Genomic DNA, 23,740 nt, shown 5'->3' on the forward strand with positions numbered 1-23,740 from the left:
AAAAAAATACTCCAAAAATAAATGATGAAGATTATTATTAAGAGCATATTTATTTCTGTTTTAAATATTTTTTAAAATAAAACAAAGCACAATAAACAAAATGTTTGCACCACATAAAAACAAAAACTTTTATTAGAAAACAACCAAGCAGTTTATTAAAAACTTATAAAAATACGTATAAACTTTACTTTGGCAATGAATTTTATGGCTAAACATTGTTTTATTTTCTAATTATATTTTTCATTAGTTTAAGAAGCTGATGAGTTTCAAAGGTAATGTTTATAATTGAATCAGATAAAAGCAAACAGCAAACACTCCATCCCAGAAGTTTAAACTTCAAAGCGTATCTAATTAATTGAACTATTGCCAAACATTTGGAACTTTTCTGTATACTTTTTTGAGATTTACTGCACTCTATATATTCACTTAAGCTTTTATTTTGTCCAGAAAAAACATTGTTATTCTGATACTGCTGTGTGTTTAAATTTAACTGGTCGTTGTAATCAGATGTTGAGGGGCAAGTTATTCTAGATTTTTCTGAATAGACGACTGAAGTTGGATAATTCCAAGGAAGCAAATCTGTAAGAATGATATCAGTTTGCACTTCTACCTCTTTTGTTTTACTTTTATTTTTTATTGTAGTAAAATCCTCATCAGTTATTGAATTTATTGATTTACTAAGCGTAGATATACAACTGATATTTGTTAGGTTATGAGCTTCTTCTATTTCCTTTTTATTGTGGCTTTTACTTTTGTTTTCGTGTAGTTTTCGTTCAGATTTATTTCTTTTTTTTCGTTTAACTTTCTTAAAAGATAAGTCATTAACATGAAATTTTTCATCTTCTTCACTTGTGTATGGCAGTCTGGTGGATTTTGCTGCTAAAAGATCTTGCAAATGTTTTGAATGTACCTTAAAAACATTTAATAAATATTTACTTATGTATTATCTTTTAAAAACACCAACTTTATCCAAAAACTATATGATAAGATTACTTTTACTAAATAAAATTTCTTAGAAGTTTACTTTTGATAAATTAAAACTTATTCTAATACTTATTTGTTAATTTCACATCAAACATTTTCTATAATTTATAAAAACAATTTCAAATAACTAATAAAAAATAAGATGGTAACTATTACTAAATTTTTCTTTTTAAACAATAAAAACCAAATAATTTTATACATCTGATTAAAATAAGCCATTACAAAATTTATAAAAACATTTAGTTGCAATGGTGTAAATAATTTTAAACAGATATAAATAAAAGAAAGACTTCCGTAATACTTTTATTAATACTGAACTAAACAAGATTGTTATCAAAACATATTTTATCTTTATAAGTTATTTTTTACATGTAGCGCTAAAAGTTTTAGATAGAATATATTTAGAAACTGTGATAAACCTGTTAAGGTCTTTTTTGAATGATCAATTCATTTTACTATTTTTACAATTTATTTTACTAGCACAGACGCAATATGTTTATGATTGGTTATAATTTTACTTAACATATTTTATTCCAAGTAGTAATTAAATTTTTAAAAGATGTGCACGCATATTTGTCTATAAAAAGTATAAAATATATATTTTTTTTTTGTATTTTGATTGTCTTAGTATATAAAAAACGTAAAACGAAAAATTCACAAAATATGTGCTATAATTAACTTTTTTTCTATAGAAAAAGATATAACGAATGTCATTTAAAGTATATTGTTTGACCTTACAAAATTTTTTGTGCATACTAAAATAACTTCTATGAAAGCTTAGCTTGCAATTAGTTAGTTCTTTATAGCAGTAGTCAAATAAATTTTCAAAAGTTTTACACTGTAGTTGCTTGAAAAAAAAAACTATGTGCACACTTGACTATAAAAAACATAAAATTATCTAAAATACTCTTTTTTTAATGTTTTGAGTTTAAGATACTTTTTTACGTTACTTTTTGACGTTTTTTAATTTTCTGTGCTCACTGAAATAATTATTTTGATAGCTATTGTGCACATGTGCTCATCGTGAATACCACTGCTTTATGCAACAGCTCTTTAAAAACAAATTTTAATTTCAACGTTTATATCAATTAAGTTTAGTTATTTAAAAAACAGACGTCTCGCTTAACTTTTTAGTCTAAAGAATTTCAATTTTGTGATTCGTGTTAATCTTTTCAAGCTATTAAGTTTTATTATTCAGATATTTTAAATAACTAGTGCAAGTAGAAAATTTAATACCGTATTTCAATAATTTGAAACTTTATCACTACCATTATCTTGTTTATGCCTTCAAACAGTTTTATGTACAAGACTAATTGTATGTAATATGAACCTTACAATAAAGACACATTTAGAAACGCGTCAAGTATTTAAAGTTGTGTACTTTTTTATTTGAAGCAACTAACTTATTTAGAGGATTATTGAAAATTATGTAAGAAATATTAAAATATGGATGTTCAAAAAGATAATAAAAATGTTAAAAAAACTACTTGTAACTTACTTCCATTAGCCTTTTGTCATTTTCGGCTCTTTCTTTTAGAATTTCAGCTTCGAACTTGTTTAACTGCATTTCTTCAACACCATCAAGTGCTTGTTTCATTTGCAAATTTAACAAAGCAATTTCACCTTCCTATAGATAAATATCTTTTGAGATAATCGACAGCTACATAAAATATAATACAGTATAATTAACAGGTACCACCCAAATACTTTTGCATTTTGAAGTCAAAAAAAGCAGCGAATATATACGACAGGTGCAAAAAATTGTGGCTGGTCTACTATTGGGCTCTTAAACTGATATTCAACAAGCGTTTTTTTTATAGTTTAAAAAAGTAATAAGTCTTAATCATACCACCTAAAACAGTCTCAGCCTACTAAGAGCTTGTAGTACGATAATCTAGTTTAGGGGTAAAGAAATACGGTACGCGAGCAGGACTCAGCCTGAAAATTAGAAATATCTAGCCTGAAACGTAGTTTTCAGCTTTAAACAACTCATGCAAAACAAAAAACTGGTAAATTTTATAACCAAACTTTTAATACGTGCTTTTAGCTTTATTTTTAGCACACATTAGTGCTTATTAAATCGTTGTTTTTTACAATTTTAATAGTTTTAAATTTTTCAATACATTGTTTTTAAACTATTCTTTAAACAAGGCAGCCTAGATTTTTTCTGGTTAATCTAGTCCGCCGACTAGAAAAATTTCCTACTCTTATCTAGACGGTTTGCTAAAAATGTTTGTTTAAAAATAGCTTGAGTACTGTTTAACGTCGAAGTAAAGGCTTTAAGTGCGAAACATTGGCCAATTTTTACTTTGTCCGTGATTTTAAAACAGACATATTTAGAGTATATTTACACCCAAAATATATATTTTTGGTAAATAAGAGAGTATTTTGTAAATAAAAAATAAACTATAAATAACTTCAAAAACTAGATAAAGTTTGATAAAAATTAGATCATGTTATTTTTTTTTAACATAACGTCATAAAGATCTAAGTACATAAATACATACTTACGCTAGTTTAAACATAACCTACTACATAAGCGGTTATCATTTTGTTACTTTATCTTAAACAACAAATTTTCACAGTTCTAAAATATGGGGGTGTTAAGTTACAAGGTAGAAAACTGTATACAACGTTTTCACAAAACTTAAAATTTGTCTGGCTTACTAAAGATAGATGAATTTAAAGTTTTTTATCGCGTTTTTGGTTATTACTAAAGGTTTTACGAACTTTTTTATAATTCTGAATATCTTTTAAGACTATTTGTTAAGCTATAGCACAAACTTGAGTAAACACTTGTAAAGTAGTACAATTCTTTTTGAAAAAGTTTGAAAAAATAATAAATTTCTGGTTTCATTAATCTATATACTTTAAATTCTCTAAAAAAATCTGAAATTATCAATCACATGCATGCTTACAAGTTGTACAAACTACTGCTTTTTTAAACAATACATTTAGTTAAATAATAAAAAAGTTATATTTTATGCAAAAATTTTAGACAACCAGTATGGTCAAACCTATCACTATTAGATAATACAGCTATATGTTTTGATAATTACAACTAGTTTAGTATCTGCAACTATAAAGTGTTTCTTGTCAGTATATTTTGTTCCAAAACCATTAATCGTAAACTTTAATAATACTTCTTTATGTTAAGTTAATAACATTTCTATTTAAATATATACTTGCATATAAATAACATAATTATAAAGTTTAACCAAAGCTCATAAGATAAAATAAAGTTTTATTTAAGTTTATTTATTTCAACCTGCATCTGCATAATTCTTCTCGTTTCTGTTATTTCGTTTGTCAATTCATTTACAATAGCTTCGCGTGGTGTTGAGTTTGTTCTTGAATAAATTTTATCATAATAAAGTATTTTTAAAACTTTTGAATTTCGAATGTTTTTACGTTGTTTAACTTTTATCTTATTTTTAGTACATACTTTTTAAACTTTAAGTTCGGAGTATGCTTTTTTAACCAAGCCTCTTTGCTCGTTTTTCTTCTGTTTTCATTTACTCTAAGCAAATATGACCGATTCCTACTCCAATCTTTTTTTGTAATTCCGTCTGCAACCGCTAGATGATCCGTTGATTTGTATTTTTTTCTTCGTTATAAAAGACTTAGTAGTTTATTTTTTTAGCTTTATGAATTTTATATAAGATCTTTAAACAACTTTTAAAGTACTTAATTAATTGAGTTGTTTTATAATTAGAAACTAAAATTTATTGTTATAAATAATTTCAAATACATATTTGACTATTTTGATAAAATTTTTGAATTTACTAAAAATTTTTTTACTTAAAACTAATAAATTAATAATCTTTTTATTGTGTACAAATCTTTTAATCAGTTAACTACTGTGCGCTGTATTTAAAATTCAGAAATATCAAAAGTAGTTAAATCTATTAAGTCAAAATAAAAAAATTAAAAACCCTTATGTGCATAAAACCTATAGGTCAGAACTTTTGAGATTCTGGTATAACCTTTAAGTTTGAATGCGTAGAGTTTCTCATAACGTTTGCTGATCTTTTCATTGTTTGAAAGTTTAAATTAAAGTTTCATTGATAAAACACCTTATGTTCTATTTGACATATAAATATGTAGTAAAATTAATTTGTTTTAATCTTATACACTTAGAACATTTCAATGCAAACATAGTTGCTGAAAAAAAAATGCAAAAACTAAATAAAAAACAGCGTTGATTTACAAATAACAAAAACAAAAATAAGTGCAATAATATACAACAGGGACGTTATTTAGTACAAAGCTGCAGGGTTTCAATTTCCTTAAGATGAAGTTTGTTGTTTATACTTTTAGTGTAAAAAGATCTAGATTTCAGCTTTTCCAGCAAACTAAAACTACTTTGAGTAAAATTAAAAAATAAACAAATTATTATTTTAAAGAACTTGAAGCGCGGCAGATTCCTATCAAGCTACGTTTGTGATATATACTATTGATGTTCACTAGTACAATAAATAAATGTTTAGTTTTTTAAAAACACTAGTTATGCAAAGTCTTGATTATATGCTTTACGCATCAAACTTTCCACATAAATATCATTTATTGGCGTATTAAACATCAAGTATGAAACTTATGTTGAAATTTTTGTATATGCTAAGTATAAATAGCGGGATACTTTCTTAGAACCAGAAAATATTAGAGGCCAAATCAAAATAACAAACATTAGGCATGAGCAAAGAAAAATGTATGATCGGTTGTAATTACTTACTAACAAATGTCATCTAAAGAGCGACAGTGACAGTAGCTGAGAACATTAAGTATTAAATTCAGTCAGCGGGTTAAATATTTAAAAGCAGATGTACAGATAAACGGTCTTTTGGAAACGGTGGATAGAAAGTTAAAACTACTCTTTTTAAATTTTTACTGGGTATAATAGATAAAAGTGTAAACTAATTGTTAAGTTTAAAATTTCATCCGGAAAAAAGTCATTTTGAAACAAAGTTTTACTTTTTGAAACATTAAAAAAAATGATCCAAATACATCAAAAGAACTATACGGTAGTTACCGACTTTTTATAGTTGGTATTTTAAATAATTTTGAATATTTAAGCCACCATTCTTGTAAACAAAAAAATTAAACTTAATAGTTTTTGGGCAAAATTGTGGTTACAAACTCTTATTTAAACTGTGTATTGCATATATTTGAATTATGTCTTGTTAATGAAGTGATTGAAAAACTGACCTACTATTTTAAGTCATTGAAACAATTTAATCAGATAAAACATTGCATTATTTTATATTTACAGGCACTTACAACTTTCTGTGAAAAACCTTTTTTTTTTACATATTTACTCAACAGAATAAAGAATATGTTTTTATATATAAACTACTTTTTTAAAATGTAAATATAAATGTTGTTACAACATTTTTATCAAAAACAAATCATTTTACCTTAATTTTAAACTTTTAACATGTATTACTTAATTTAGTCATTTGAGAATACATTTAAAAACATAATTAATATTAAAAAATCGACCCAAACTGCAAATATTTTTAATCTAGCAATACTGTTCGAATGTAAATAAGTTATGAAGAAAAAGATGTGCTCAAACCACAAATATTTAAGTTATGGTTATGGTTAATACGTAAAAGTCTTTTTTATTACTTAAAAAAATCCTTACTTACAAGTTTAAGTTTGCAATAAAATTATAGAATTTACAATACACAGACTTATTTTTATTCTTTGCAAAATTCATAGAGTATTAGTTTCAGTTCAGATTTATATAATTTTTTATAAACTTGTAAAATATAATCAATACCAATTTAGTTAGATGAGAAAGGGGTTTTATTATTGTATGGTACCTGTTTCACGTAGGTTTAACACAAGGTTTGTGCTTTATTAATTTACCTACTGTATAATGTACATACCTGTAACAACCTAACTTTGAATTTGTAAACAACAACTTTTTACAATTTAATTGCTCTAAACTTAGTTTAAATTTTTAGTAACTTAATCAAAATAGGCTTTATATAAAGTTTTTTGGAAATTACGTTTAAATATCTTTAAAAATATGTACTTTAACTTAAATTTAGTACTTATTCACAATAAGGTAAAAACACATTAACTTGATAATAACCTGGCAACATGAAGTTTTTCTTCATTATTGCTATTAGACTTTTCGCTATCATTTTCACTAAGTAGAGAACATGTAGATGTATTTGGTGATTTATCTGCATTGTCTTCGGGTGGACTTTTAATAAAATCCGCTAATTCCTGTGGGTATGCTTCAGAATGTCTCAATGCTTCTTGAACAACTTCTTCACCTATTTTCATACCAGAATCAAATGTTTTTTGTAAAAATATATAAATTTACGATTGTAAATTTGCACATAATTTGATTTTTTAAACGAAATACCGAATGATAAAATAAACTGCTTCCTGCACATTGCATTAATGTTATAAAAAATATTTTTCAATATTTTTGTAAAGCATTAGGTACGAAAAATAAAAACTTCTTAACTTTTTGTTTCGGTTTATTTATTGTTTTATTTATTTTTAAATATTTATTTATTTAGGATAACCTTCTAGTTTTTGATTTATATAAAACTTCAGTATTTTTACGCTCTTTTAACCATTATTTTATAGTGTGATCCTATGCAGTGCACAATACTTGACATAAAAATAAATTACTTAGAACATATTTTTGATGGCTAATAAGTAATAAGACAAATTCAAATACATATTTTGTCTATTTTATTTCCAGAAGCTGCCTACTTAGTTAGACTCAAAAACGTTTTTTTTTGACTATGTCTGCCTAATAAGGGCGAAACCGGTGATAGATTGTCTCGGAAAACTGTTTTTATGGTCGTGCGTAGCAGTTTAGTACTTATTAAATGACGGCCGAAATTTTGCTAATAGTTAAATTTTTTTATTATATAATAATAATAACCTTTTATACTAATTAACTTTACAACTTTAGTTTATAACTTAGTTTTACTTTTATACAACCATACAACATTTTAAGTTTTTGATAAACTATTAGTTATTTAATTACGAAAAACTGCTTTATTTATAGTTTTTTAATTTTTTACCTGAATCGGATATAAAAGATGAATTTACAACTTTATTCACACTTGGAGTCATTTTTTGAAGACTTTTCATAGACGGAAGGCTTAGTTGGGACCCTTCAAAACGACGATGCATTTTAAGTTCATGAGGTAGTAGGAGGTCACTTGAAGTGCTGTTGGATTGCTCATTAGAGCGGAACGAAGCTTCCCGCTCAAGTTTTCTAAAGACCGGAATGAAAAGATCCTGTTATTTTACAATACAGTTCAAAATAAAAAAGTTTCTTTTTTTAACTGTTTAACAGTTCTATTTTAGCTTTAATTATTAAAAAAAAATAATTTATTATTTCCGATAAAGTTAGTTAACCTTAAGAGTACATAGAGCTTGTTCCATTTTTTAAACATTTTTTATTCAGGCTAATAAGTTTTGTTTACCTCTTTTTTGAGAAACAACTTTTTAAAATAACTCTTTTTATTTTTTTCATTTTTGCTTTTTCAAATTGAACAAAAAGTAAAAAGCCAAAATGTCATTTAAAATAGTAGAACTATAATTTATATTTAAACTATTTACTGATTACAAATAAAGTATAGCAAATTATGATTTTTTAACAGACTTTTAATTTAATATTTTGTTACAGGGGATTAAAACTTTAGTCGCGCAAATTAAAAAAAAAAAAAACCTTTTGAGTATAATGTAAAAAACAAACTTGGTCATTGTCAAAAACTCTATCTTCAAAAGTATCGCTATTTCCTGTAGGACTAGGGGGCGGAGTTTCAACATCTGAAACAAAGTTCAACTCTTCAGACGGCCTACAAAAAATTCAAAACAATTTTTCTTTTACAATAAAACTATATTCCTTGCTCTAAAAAAAGGTGTCGAACAGTTTTTATTTTCCAATTTAAGAAAACGGTTATAATTTAATAAATTATTTTTTTATAGTTTTTCAAACAATCCGTACTATTTTTTATTGGTTGGAGCTGATTTGGCACCAGGTCTATAAAATATTTACCTACCTCCACTGCCTTGTGGATGCTTTTGGTTAAATCAAGGCTTCGAGAAAAGGACCTGGAAAAAATCAAACAAGGATATGTCTTAAACACTGTGGTAGTTTCACCTTTTCAAACGTGTACCTCAATCCTTCAAACAGATAAAAAACCTAGATCAAAAAACCGTGTTTTGAGCCGCTTAGACGGTCTTATACTGTATTCAGTGTCACTCCGGTAACTTCTTGATAATGAAGTGTCTTAGCTGTATTAGTCTTGAGCCACTTATTATTGCGTAGAAAGAGGTTCTAATACGTGGGCAATAGTTGAAATAAAAGTTTTATGCCCGGGTATTGTGCTTGAAAGGTGGAGAGGTCACTCCAGCTTCACATATTTTTCGCAAAGAACACAACTGAATGCAACAGTTACCAGTCATAAGTCTAACCCTATTTAGAAAGTTGATGGGCCCCAGGGGTCATTTTATTCAGTAGATGAAATATCTGTATTATACTTAACAACAACCGTCTGCCTTTTGCTAATTATCCCACTGCAAGTAAGATGTTGTTCCGCCACAGTTTACTTTCATCTTTAAGTGAATAAGGATAGCTGTAAGTTAAAACTAAAGTGAGTCACTTGACAGTAAAAAAAGTTAAAAAAATACAGACTCTTAAACTGGGAAGCTAAACGTCCTGGCACCTAGTATTGATCCTTGTTTTATGATAAAAATGTATCGAATAGAACATGCCTTTGTAAATCGATTTTATTCAACTAACTAAAACTTTTGACTTAGTAAAGAGGGAAGCACTGTTTCTAAATTGTATAAACTTGGATATAATTTAAATCTCTCCAATAATTTGTAGTCATTTTATACAAAAACGATCAAACTAGATTTTTGTCTTTCTGATTTGTTTAAAATAATAAGCTGCTTACTTCTTCCTAATTATGTGTGTAGTTAAAAAACAAGCTTATACAGCTTTTCAAAAAACATATTACAAAAAAATAAGTTTTAGTCGCTTTAAATAATTCATTTTAATCCAAAAGAAAGGAAGGCAAATTTTTTTGGAATCTTTTTCAAATGCTGTTAAAACGCTTTGGGATCATCAACTATAGAACTTGAGATCCATACAATAACTGATTTTTGTTTTTTGCAATTTCGCCCATCTGAGACCCAAGTGGATGCCAAAAATAACACACCACGTAGTCTGCTCTTTCCTGATGGTGTTGCGTTTGTAGCTCACTCTGCCCAAGACCTTCAGACGCTACTGAGATAGTTTTTAAGCATGCATAGTCATACAACTAATATTTATTTTTGGCTGTTTCTAATCTTAGGAACAAAATTTAAGATCTTATGAACACATACTTGACCACTAATAAAGATCAAAGGTAAAGATATTGAAAGCGTAAAATACTCGTATCGCTATGGCGTCAAAGTTTAACGCAGAATTAAATAGTCGAATTGGTAAGGCATTAGGCATGTTTTCTTGTCTGACTGCAACACTTAAAAATTAAGTACTTTCACTTTTTGTCTGATAATGCTTTATTCTACTATACGGTGGCAAAACGTGAACATTGTCTAGCGCGCAAGAAAAAAAATCAACTTCTTTCTTCTACGATGTCTTCGTCGTATCTTTAGAATTGGATGGCAACAAAAAATTACGAACGACGAAGTGTTGTCTATAGATTTATTTTTTGTTATAGTCAGAAGTACTTATTTTCATGTATTCTTTGTACCTCTTACAAATCAAACATTGTTCTGATTTAATTATTGTTATTAATAAAATCAAAATTTATAAAAATGATACATAATTTAATTATAATTTAGTAACAAAAAACAAAACTTTAATATTAGAATGAAAATTTTGCTTAAACTAAAAATAAATTTTCATTAACTATTTTTAAAATCCTAATGTTATACACAAAATTAAATTCATACAGCTTTTGTTTAATTCGGAAAGTATGTTATAAACGTTTTTAAATGAAGAAGTATTTTTTTTGTCAAGCTATAGTAGTATGTTCAATTATTAGATATAAAGTAATTTGAATTAAATTAGTAATGTAGTTCATTTAATACACATTACACAGTATTAGTACAATACTAAGAAGTTTCAAAATCTTTAAAATTTTATATGCTAATATAAATAAAATAAATAAATAAATAATATAAATAAAAATAGTTATTTATAATTATGTTAAAAAATTTAAGAGTTATGTCGTATAACTTGATTAATGTAGTAAAGTTTTATATATTATCTTGTTAGACTTTGGATTACTTGTCGTAATTGTATACAATACTATTTGAAATTTTATAGTTGTTTTAAAAAGTTGTAAATATTAATAACTTTAAGTATACGTACTTTTTTTCTTGCGATATTTTTTCTTCAGTTTTTAATTCTTTAAGCATATTCTTACTAGAATATTTTTTTCTTGGAAAACGTAAATTTTTCTCACTTAGCAACCAATCTTTAGTTTTCTTTATTCCAACTTTCTTTAAAAGTGGAGGCTCAACATTACAAGACTTATATGAGTTTTCTAAAAAAATTAAAATAAAACGTTTGTTTACTTTACATAATTATTTTTTTATATCACAATTTATAAAAAATTTTCTGTTTCAAGTATTGATAAAAAAATAAATTTGAAAAAAATTCATATAAAGGTGGCTTATGCATAATTTTTGTCTGCTTCAAGTGCTAAGTCAACAGGGATTAAGGTATTTTTTTACAAGTTTATTTCATTTTAAAGATCATCATGTTTCTTAAAACTTTTTTTAAATAAATTACATTAGATTTTTTTTTGTATTTAGTTATTTATAAGTGGAGTTTTTACACTTACCTTAGAAAAATAAAACTTCAGTCAAATTTGAGTAAGTTTGAATGAAAAATCAAAATTTTAAATTTTGCTTTTACAAAAACTATGCTAAAACGCTATTCACAATACTAGTTTACAAAGTGTAAAGATAGACAAAAAAAGGAACAGTATGATCAAAAACTCGTGTAACTTTAATGAAATAAGGATTAAATAGTCCATAGATATAAAACTACAAACTTGGATTGTGAAGATTTACTATTAACAAAAGTCAACAAAAATAGTTGAAATATAGGATGAAATTAAAACTTAGATAAAATTTTATACCAAGTGATCTACCGGGTATCCAGATCATGTGAGATCAAGTTTTTGTAGCTAAGTTCTAAAGCCTAAAGTATATTTACTTTAAAATAACATTTGGATTTTAATTCCAAAAATGATCTATTTAATTAGTTTTTATAGACATGAATTAATATTTTTTCTAAAACAAAGTACCTATGATTTTTTTAAACAATCACTAAAAATTTATATCAAAAATTCCTTGTAAAAGATTCAAGCTCTAAGCCAGGAGTCGGTAAACTGCGATCTGCAAGGTACTTTTTAACTGAAAACACAGTTTTTTTATAGCAAAAGAAAAGTTCTTGTGGTAAAAATTTACAATTAGTCTCTCTACTTGTGCTGTTTTATTGTTTATCTATCACATTTGTGGTTAAAAACAGTGTTGTTTATTACTTAACACAATCTTCTTAAAACAACTGCGGCCCGCAGAACACTTTTTCTTATAGTGCGGTTCACGACTTTTATAAGGCTGCCGACCCTTGCTCTAACTAAGCAAACCACCCAGGACAAGCAAATCAATGGTACTAAATAATTTTACTAATACTAACAGACCTTTGTTAAATAGGTTTACAAGAATTTATTCATTCTGACTCGTTTCAGTTGATGCGAAAAAAAAACTAATAAAAAACTAAATGTAAACTGTCAGTGTTCTCCTTATTGACATATATTTATATGTGTATACTTTTTTGACGTTTTATAGGAAATTTTATATAATTAAAAACAGATAAACCAAAAATTATTAATCTATTTTGATTTAACTATTAGTTAGAACATATATATCCAAAATATCCAGAATCCGAATAAACAAAAAGAACAACAGCCGGTCTAAAATTCCAACAAACATAACTACATAGGCCTTCTCCTGCTTAATTTAGTTTAAAACAAGACTAGAGTAAAAAATCAAAAGTATAATTTTTTTTATAGTGTTATAAATTGAAAAAAATTAACTAAATAACGAAAGACAATATTGTTATATTTTAATTAAAGACAAAAAAAAAACGCTCAGAATATTTGGTCCTAAGACCTGGTGCACGAAGAACCTTTCGGTTATCGAATGAATGGTTTGAAAGTAGTCTGCCTTTTTTTATATAAAAACTTGAACAATTTGATTTATATATATAACAAAATTGCTTTAAAAAAAAGAAAAAAACTATCTCAACTTTTTAAAATAAACAATAGAATCAGAGAAACATTTTCAATTCTTATTCAAATAGAATAATTCTTTTTAATAATCTGTTGTTAAATGTACAGGACAATAAGGTGGACATGCCTGAGGTAGACATGAATATAGGTAATATATAGAGAAAATATATATATTTAGACTGTAACTAACATTATTACTATTTTTATGTATAAACCATCCTGACCCGACCGGATCTTGATTTTTAAAACCATAGCTTTTCAACCTAATAGATCACTATTTAAAGCTCAGATTTTAAGATGTTTATTATTAAAATATCCCTAAGGACACTGTAACATGTTAAAACTTTTCATTAGACTTTTTTTATTAAAGGTTTTGTTGTAAACTAACTTATTTCCTCTATTTATCTTGCTGGGTTGTCACTTTTTTAAGCAAAAAAAAAACAGTCCGATTTGACTCAAAGTAGACTGAGTTATGGTTAGCTTATGATTAAATTAAAAATAAATATATTGTTCGTAAACTTAAAAATATTATTAGTCAAGCTTAGATACCTAACAGTAAAAAATTAACAACGAACGGACTTGATAAAACTATAATTTAAAAAATCTCAAATATAATTTCTAAAAAGATAAATTAAAAAGTTTGTGAAAAAAATTCCTTGAAAATTATTTCTTTTTTTACCTGAGATCCTAAAACTTTTTAAAAAGACTAGTACATTCAAGGTGTTTTTTTATGTGAATTGTTAATGCTTTTTTCAACATTAAATTTTATATAAGTGTAACGCCTCTGGCTAAAAATTAAATTTAGCAAAAGAGTTTTCTCTAATTAGGGGTTTTTTATTAATTTGTTAACTTTGCCGCCTTTAGTTTTAAATGATGAGATTTGAAAAAGCTCAAGCTGAACTTCCTGGTGCTAAATTGTGAGTATTGTCATTAATCTATTATTTTCTAGTTCTGTCTCTTAAATTGAAATTTCTAAATTAGTTAAATTGAAGTTAATTTTACTGTGGTTTGCATAAATTTGAATAAACTCTGCTGTTGATAAAATAAAATTGTAGTTAATTGTACTTTTGATTTTGCATAAATTTAAATAACTAAACTTTGGTGTTAATAGATCATTATATTGAAATTATCTGTAAATTGGTTATATAAAATTGAATAAATAAGCTTTGTTGTGGATAATTAGTTAAGAAGCAAGCTGCTTTTTGGTGCTCTTAATAATCTCTGAAATTTACAAACCAAATTTGATTAATCTAAATATCTAAATATCTAAAATATCTAAATATCTAAATGTCTAAAATATCTAAATTTAATTAAATAACTAGTGGGCCATACCTAACTATTATATAGTATATAGTGGGTATAGCATAATGAGTAATAGAGCCAAGCCCACCAAAAAGGATAGTATGTTCTCTAAAGAGAACATACATCATACCTTAGACAAGGTCAACAACCCCGAAACTCGCTGTAGCCAGCAAAACATTGACAGAGGAATCAATAAAAGGGGTGTTGACCCACACTCTTCGCGCCGTAGCCAACCTGGTCCATCAGACCAACCACAACCTTCGTGCGAAAGATATGGTGACCCGGACGTGAGTGAACACGCTTTAATTGATACACAAGGTATAGAAATCAGTGCCGAGATTGACATGAACATAGGGGGGTATCAGTCAGGAAATAACCAAAAGGAGGAAGAACCCCAGGCAGCAATGGGCAGTTATCAACAACCTAGAGACCAGCCTAATCCAAGTGGTCTGCCAAGACAAAGCTACCCACCCCAACAAAATTCTACACCTAGCAACTATGGGCCTCCACCAAGGGTGACAGGACCACCTAGCAACAGCTCCATTCCTCCAGCAGGAACTTCACCTTTGCCATTCCAACAACAACTCCAACCTAACCACTTAAACATGGACTATTCCCTCCAAAACAACAGGAGACCCCCTATTCAAGTGCCACCTCAAGAACTGGGTGCCGAGGAGTTAGTACAGGGGATCAAAGATTTGAAGGAACAAATTCGACGGGCTAAACTTCTAGAGGAATTTCGAAAATTACAAGAAGAATTACATGAATTGAGAAGTCTAAATCCATCCACAAGGACAAATCACGACATCTCAACTCAGGTTAGACAGAATACATACATGGATCCTCAAATCCAGGTTCCCCACCAGGTTTCACACACCTCAAAGGCTCAAGACCTACCAAGGAGCCAGGTGATATCTCCGCCTCATGCAAAAAACGAGCTCCCAAACTCTCCGCAGTGAGAGGGAGAGTGATTGGGGCTACACTATCTCACACCCAAGCTGTCCAGTTTGTAAATAAAACCGCCCCTCGACAGCAACCCCCATCTCAACCGAGATCAACCAGAAATGCCTCAAACTGCACTATAAGTCATCCAGGAAATGAAGTGTCCACACCTTCAAACAAACCAAAGATGACTTTTCATATAAAGCAAACAGCCTCACGTAGTGCAGCAGAAACACCCGATGAGAACCAAAGTTCTGAGCAAACACAGCCAGCATCACCAGGGCCAGCGTCAACGGTCAGCGCCACCTTAGCCAGCACCTCCACGACAAGCGCCAACGATCCGAGCTACCTTAGCCAGCACCACAATGGTCAGTCCCAACGGTCTGCGCAAACACAGCCAGCATCACCAGGGCCAGCGTCAACGGTCAGCGCCGCCGAAGCCAGCACCTCCACGACAAGCGCCAACGATCCGAGCTACCTTAGCCAGCACCACAACGGGCAGTCCCAACGGTCAGCGCAAACACAGCCAGCATCACCAGGGCCAGCGTCAACGGTCAGCGCCACCTTAGCCAGCACCTCCACGACAAGCGCCAACGATCCGAGCTACCTTAGCCAGCACCACAACGGGCAGTCCCAACGGTCAGCGCAAACACAGCCAGCATCACCAGGGCCAGCGTCAACGGTCAGCGCCGCCGAAGCCAGCACCTCCACGACAAGCGCCAACGATCCGAGCTACCTTAGCCAGCACCACAATGGGCAGTCCCAACGGTCTGCGCAAACACAGCCAGCATCACCAGGGCCAGCGTCAGCGGTCAGCGCCACCGAAGCCAGCACCCCCACGACGAGAGCCAACGATCCGAGCTACCTTAGCCAGCACCACAACGGGCAGTCCCAACGGTCAGCGCAACCGCAGCCAGAACCACAACAAAAATCTCTCGACACTACCAATCACAACAAAGATAAAAGTGTAGAAAAATGGACATTTCAACTGAATAAATTCCCTGCACCCAAACCGAAGAACCTCCCTCAGGGCCTCCTATTTTTAGCGGATTCAAACACAAATGTTATCTTTTTGGTTGACAGCGGATCCGAAATTTCAATCCTGCCGAAGGAATTGACTAACGGTATAGACAAATATTTTCCTAAACAAAGTAGAACCATCCAAGGGTTTGGTAACAAAACAACCCACCCTATTGGTAGCGCGGATGTCGAACTTCAATTGGGGAATTTAGAACCCATCAACCACTCGTTCTGGGTTATTCAAGAATCACGCCACTTTGGCATTATTGGCATGGACCTGTTAAGAAAGAACGAACTAGCGATCCTGCCATCTACCTCTCAACTATGCAAGATGGGGTCAAACGAATCAGCTAGACTGTTCGCACCTGCTGAGTTGCCCACCCCTATAGTCGCTTCAGTCAACCACATCAATCTGGGTGGTAAGAATACGACTCCGTTAGAAGAAAAATGCAAAAGACTATTAATGGACTTCCCTGAAATTACCAGGAAGCCAACCTACCACGCAAAGCCAAAACACAACTACGAGCTCGAGATAATATTGGATAATTACAAGCCTGCCATGGTCAAAGCCAGGAGACCTGGTGTTTTTTTGTACAAGCATAGAAAGATATTTGGTACTTTTTAGATGGATACTACTTAAGGGCTTATTCAAATAAGCAACATTTGATTTTCACTGATTATTTTGTACAACACCTAGAAGCTGCTTGCATTTTTTATATTATTGTTAAATGACTTAACTTTAAGAATTTTTTTAATTTTAAAATTTATGGGGTTTTTGATTTTATATTTATTTGTACAACCATTAAAAATTGGTATCTTATAGACATGTATTTTTTTTTTGTAATTATCTTAGCTAAAATAGGTACTGTGTGATGTTTTATATAAAAATCTAAAATGTTCTATATTGCATTGTTTTTTGGTTGTCTCCTGTTTAGCACTGGGAAAGCTTGCCAAGCAAATTGTAAAAATCATGGCTCAGTAACTTTCACTCATCTAGTTTGGTGGGGTAAGTCGAACTGCCACACCCCAGAGACCTCAGAATGAACCATTCTAATAAGAACAAGCTGCCACTACGTACAGCAGAATGGTAGTGACGATGTCGATTCGTCTGGAAATGCATACATGGCAGCACATCTTCGAATCCCATGGGGGCAATGCCAACCCGTCTGCTGATGATGTCAAGCAGACCCTCAAATCCGTTGGCGTTGATGACGATGGTGAACAACGCCAGGTCGCCAGCGATTAATTCGCGGAGAAGGACGTCAGTGGAGCCAAACTTCCCGCCAGAGTTCCGGGAGAACCGCTACAAGAAGAGCGGCCGCAGCTGGAGCAACCAGAGAAGAGGAGGAGAAGGCGAGTAAGAAGAGGCCGAGCCTCAACCTCCAGTGTAAGAGTAAGGAATCATCATCATGAACGGTAAACACTGACTTTTAAACAAACTTTTGACTCATGATTGTAATTAGGAACTTGTAAATTTATATTTTAAAAAAGTCTTTTCTTTACAATTTCTTTAGAATTTCTTTTTTATTTTGTAAAAAAAGCATTTTTACCACACTTAAAAAGTGTCTTAAGCATTTACTACATTTAAATACTTATAGTTTTAATTTTACTTTAAAAATAGCTAGTAGAGTGTTTAAATCCAGATTTTGAATTAGCTCAAAAATGTTGTTATATGCAAGTACGTTTTAGCACATAAAGTTGATGATCATAAGTATCTCTTAAAATATTATTTCTGTTTATTACATGTAAATTACAAAAAGAAAGTTATAAACTTATGTTGCATGCTTATATATCTCTAAGTTGAGTGCTTTAGTGTATAATGGTTTTCACCTGGACTATATTTAAAGTTTTTTTCAGTTTAACAAACGTTTAACACCTTAAAACTAATATTTATCTAAAAAACCTAAGTTAAAATTCTAAAAATGTTTAATAAGAGGGGAAAATGTAACGCCTCTGGCTAAAAATTAAATTTAGCAAAAGAGTTTTCTCTAATTAGGGGTTTTTTATTAATTTGTTAACTTTGCCGCCTTTAGTTTTAAATGATGAGATTTGAAAAAGCTCAAGCTGAACTTCCTGGTGCTAAATTGTGAGTATTGTCATTAATCTATTATTTTCTAGTTCTGTCTCTTAAATTGAAATTTCTAAATTAGTTAAATTGAAGTTAATTTTACTGTGGTTTGCATAAATTTGAATAAACTCTGCTGTTGATAAAATAAAATTGTAGTTAATTGTACTTTTGATTTTGCATAAATTTAAATAACTAAACTTTGGTGTTAATAGATCATTATATTGAAATTATCTGTAAATTGGTTATATAAAATTGAATAAATAAGCTTTGTTGTGGATAATTAGTTAAGAAGCAAGCTGCTTTTTGGTGCTCTTAATAATCTCTGAAATTTACAAACCAAATTTGATTAATCTAAATATCTAAAATATCTAAATGTCTAAAATATCTAAATTTAATTAAATAACTAGTGGGCCATACCTAACTATTATATAGTATATAGTGGGTATAGCATAATGAGTAATAGAGCCAAGCCCACCAAAAAGGATAGTATGTTCTCTAAAGAGAACATACATCATACCTTAGACAAGGTCAACAACCCCGAAACTCGCTGTAGCCAGCAAAACATTGACAGAGGAATCAATAAAAGGGGTGTTGACCCACACTCTTCGCGCCGTAGCCAACCTGGTCCATCAGACCAACCACAACCTGCGCGTGAAAGATATAAGAAAAACTTAAACTTATATTGTTCTGTTCAACTGATAGAAAATTTTCTTTTAAAATTTTCTACTTGTTTAAACTTTTTTTCAACTATTTCGAAGTATTATAAATTAAAATTATTTTAATTTTTCAAAATTATTAGTTTTACAAATTCCAAAAAGTTTACTTTTATACTCAATCAATTGTAAACAAACATGGCGGTAAAATAGTCTTTAGAAAATTCTTGCCTTTCCTATAAATTATTTATTGAAAGTTTTTCAAAGGAAAAATAATTTACAAGAAGTTATAAGCTTAAATATGGTTGTTTAAAATAAAAAGTGTAAACAGTTTTTGATTGCTAGTAATGTAGCTTCTTATAAGCTTATAAACTTCAACTGACTTTAATAATAATTGAAAGTTAAAGTAAAACTTTTAGCTTATTTTTACTAATTTTTCTGAGTTTTAGACTTCATTCTAATATATAACGTTATAGTAAAGTTGTTATTATTTTGTGAAATACTCGTTGACATAGTTTTTTAACTGTTTATACTCTATATGAGCAATTTACCTGATGAAGTTTGTAAATATTGATTTTCTGTTGCATTTGGCTTTGGTAAATTTTTATTCCAATTTTGTCCTATTTTGCTTGATAGAACTGGGATTTTTGTTTTTGAACTAGTCCTTTTTTTTCTATTCATTTAAAATTTTTCTATTTCAATTTTTATGTTTTATAAATGTATATTTCTGTTTACAAAAAAAGCTTGCTTTATATATATAATCTAAAAATTAATTAGATTTCTTTAAATAAATGGAAATAATTTTGTTTTGAATTTCAAACTTTTATATGAAAAATAAAATTAGAAAAATAACATTACTTTTAAATAACTGCTTATGTTAGCTACTAAAGTAAAGGTACTAACAAATTTAGTTTTATATATAAACTTTTATAACTTTTTATGACAATTTCTTTAAAAGTGTAAAAGAATTAAAATTTAATAACTTTTAATTTTAATCACTGTTAATTTATCTAGTTAGTTTTAACTACATTGAAAATAAACTTGACCTTCTACTAAACTATTTAGAGTAAAATAACTTTAAACTTACGAAAAAGCTGAAAAAGTTTAGCAAAATACAAATATAAACAAAAATACTTAATTGCTTCACAAACAAAAAGAAATTTTTAAGCTGCAGATAAGTTTTAAAAGTTTTAGACTCAGGTACCCTTTATTTCATAATTAGTTAGAATATAACAAACAAGCATAAACTTTAAAAAAATCCTTTAAGTTAACTTGTTGTTAGATATAAAAATACAGAAAACGATTCTTTATAGTTTCCGTCTTTTTTTTTTATGGTATTGTATTTGTTACTGTAGTTTAAAATAACAAGATTAGAAACTGTTTATTGTTTAGACTTTAGACACTAATATTGTTCTGTTTATTTAAAGTAAAAACTAAAGAACACTTAACTTTTAAGTTACTATTATTCAATAGATTCTCTCAAATTTAACTGCTTCTCAATTATTTATTCTTTTTTAAACTATGTGCAAGTTACTTGTTTTCTAAAACTTACTTTGACTCTAATTTTTATTTTCTTTACATTAAAGTATCTTAAAAACTCATTTTAGTTTAATTTTTTTGCCAGAGTACTTTTAAAAATAGTATTTTAAAATAATTATAAACCAACAATAATTTATACTATCTTAAAAAAACTATTTGCTGGGTCTCATAATAAACTTTAAAGCTAGTAATTAAGAACATTTTTTAAAAACAACTTAATATAAGTCCAACGCTTCAAGTTTTACTAGGTATAATGCATGTTTAAGTTACACATCAAATTTAGTCGATAATGTTATGCATGACTGCTTTATATCGTTTTCTTTTTTATCTCTAAATTTTAGTGTTATATCGTTTATGAGTTACTTTGGAAAATATCTTTTGATTATTTAGTTTATAGTTATTTTGATTAAAGTTCATACAAAAAAAAAGATTTTTTACTAAGAAATGCCTTTATTGTACACTTATGGTCTACAGTTGCATACTTTAAAGGTGTTTGCTAAAAAACAATAACAAATTTTCTTTACAAATAAAAAAGACAGTTAATTGCTATAAAAATGGTGTGTATAATATATTATTTTTAAAGCAACATAATACTACAATTTCTTAAAACTAATGAAAAAAATTATTACACACTACAAACAAATAATACTTAACTTAAACATAGAGTATATTTTTTTTTAGCATCACAGTAAGTACTTAAAGGCAAAACTTGTTCAGAAGTATTACTATAATAAAATAGCTATTTTTTAAACTACCTATAGTAGATAAACCTACAAAATCATTAAGTTTTATATATATTTTTTTCTTTTCGTTACACACTTTACGTTTTTCGTTCTTCAATACAAAGTTTTATTGTTTATTTAGTTTTCTTTACAAGTTTTAAAAAGTATTTACAAAAAAAATCTGTTTCAGTTTATTACTTTTTCTATATCAAATAACTGTCTGTAAACATTGATTATAGTTTAATATGAAAACATAAAGAACTAATATGTTATAGGTATTTATTTAACTTTGTAAAAGTAGGGTAGCTTGTAAAAACTAATGCTTAATAAAAATATACTTTAAAGTATGTTATTTATTTGTGACTCTTTTAAAATGCTTTTAAAATGAAAACGTACTTATAAGTTTTTTATTAACAAACTGTTTTTATTATTAATTAAAAGCTTTATAACGACTGTTTTTGTTTTAACTTTTAGCTTTTAACTAATTAATTTTGAACAAAGAGGATAAAAGTTACAAATACTACTTATAAATGCATTTGATTTCAATTTAGATATTCAGTAAATTTTTTAATATATAGTGCTTTCATCTTCTAAAAAATAATTTGCAAAAATCAATAAAAAATTAAAAACTTTTTAAAAAGTCAAATTTAAAGCTTTGTAGTTGGTATATAGTTGATAGTAGACAGTTAAACACGAATGGCATTCTATTTTACAAGCATAAAAAATAAATCAGCTCAAAATAAGCATAGTCAAAAAAGATGGTAGGTGTCAAAAATAAATGGAACTTTATTTTTACACAGAGACTTTTTTGTATTGGTACATTTTTGTTTAGGTCGATATTTTTAAAATGATTGTAATTTTTGTCTAGCGTTGATATTGTAAAAGTTTTAATTTATATAATAAAATTACCCGTGATCCTTTGCCTCATTACTTTCTTCCCCGATGGCCTTTGTCCTTCACGTCTAATCTTTGTCTGGTCTTAGAAATCTCAGTCAAAGTCTATCACCTGCTACGAGGAAGGCTCTCAACGAGCCAAAGCCTGAACACGTCTCTTGTTCGCCCTAATGTATCACCAATCAAGGAAACTCAACTAACCGCAATCAAAAAAATGCAATCGAAAGAGTCATAACTATTATTGCTGTTTAACCGCATTTAATTGAACTTTGTGCAGCAAAAATATAATTAAATTTTAGAAAAACTTTAAATAAAGTAAAGCTGAATTGTAACTCACTTACCTAATCAAAAAGTTATGTGAAACTAAATTTTGATTAGTTTAAATCACTTTGCGTTGACGCCATGTGATTTCTGCGAAGTTATCTGAATGTCAAAGTAAAGAAATTTAATCAAGCGCGGATAAACAACGGGAATAACTGAGATTTCTGATTGACAAAACTTTAACCAGAACCAGAATCGTGTTAAGGCTCTGACTTTTCTGAGTCGCCGCCTCTTGGTGACTAAAAGTGAATTCTCCCAGACTAGACAAAGATGAGGCGTGAGGGACTAAGATCTTCCGGTAAAGGTGGAAACGAGGCAAGGATTCAAAGCCCAACATATTAGTCTCAAAAATGTCAACCATGCAAAAAAATGATTTGTGAAAAACTACAACCGTGCAAGTGTAATACCAAATAAAAGTGACGAATTAATAAAAACCTAATTAAGTAACGCATTGCATATTTGACCCGTTGCCTGTTAAGTATACCTGGTGTAAAGGGAAAACTTTTGTGTCATAACTATTTTCAGTTGGGTAACATATATATAATTTTTTTTCAATAATAAAGTAATTTCTGTTGTATTTTTTAACAAAATCGACATAAGAAAGTAAATTTTTTGATAAATAGTTATAGAAAATAAAAACAATTATAACGTTATATCAGTTTTTCCTACATAGTATACAAAATAAATAAAATAAGAGTAGCTTTTATTTTGAGCAACCGATCATTGGAATAAGATTAGCATTAATAAGTTTTTGGATAAAATAATAACATAACATCGAGTAAAATAGACCTTTTTTTCTCCTTTTACAACTATTCTTTTATTTTGTAAAACGTTATAGAATAACGACAAGTTCTTTTTATAGTAATAAACTAAAGTATACAAAATAACTGCTTATTTTTAAGCTGATAAAATTTTTTTACACAAATTTGCGCGATATTTAAACCCAGATGTTTATAAATTTCCTGATGTTAAAAATATGTTAAACTTATATGTAACTTA

General features: G+C 28.6%; 1 protein-coding gene across 1 annotated transcript; it reads right to left on the reverse strand.

The window, feature by feature from the left end:
- Nucleotides 1–826: 826 nt before the first annotated feature.
- LOC145848073 (uncharacterized) lies at nt 827–19,946 on the reverse strand (the record flags this gene model as incomplete). The annotated part of the gene is made up of 9 exons (XM_082953812.1): nt 19,817–19,946; nt 11,351–11,525; nt 8,720–8,822; nt 8,040–8,259; nt 7,085–7,271; nt 4,430–4,591; nt 4,253–4,334; nt 2,483–2,611; nt 827–910 (listed from the first exon to the last, which is right to left on the reverse strand). Coding segments are annotated over exons 1-9 (1,272 nt in total), but the record flags the coding sequence as incomplete, so codon positions are not given.
- Between the last annotated feature and the right edge of the window lie 3,794 nt (nt 19,947–23,740).

The sequence above is a fragment of the Thalia democratica genome, unplaced genomic scaffold, assembly GCF_965202585.1.
Source record: "Thalia democratica unplaced genomic scaffold, ktThaDemo2.hap1.1 HAP1_SCAFFOLD_1228, whole genome shotgun sequence".
NCBI classification, from domain to species: domain Eukaryota; kingdom Metazoa; phylum Chordata; class Thaliacea; order Salpida; family Salpidae; genus Thalia; species Thalia democratica.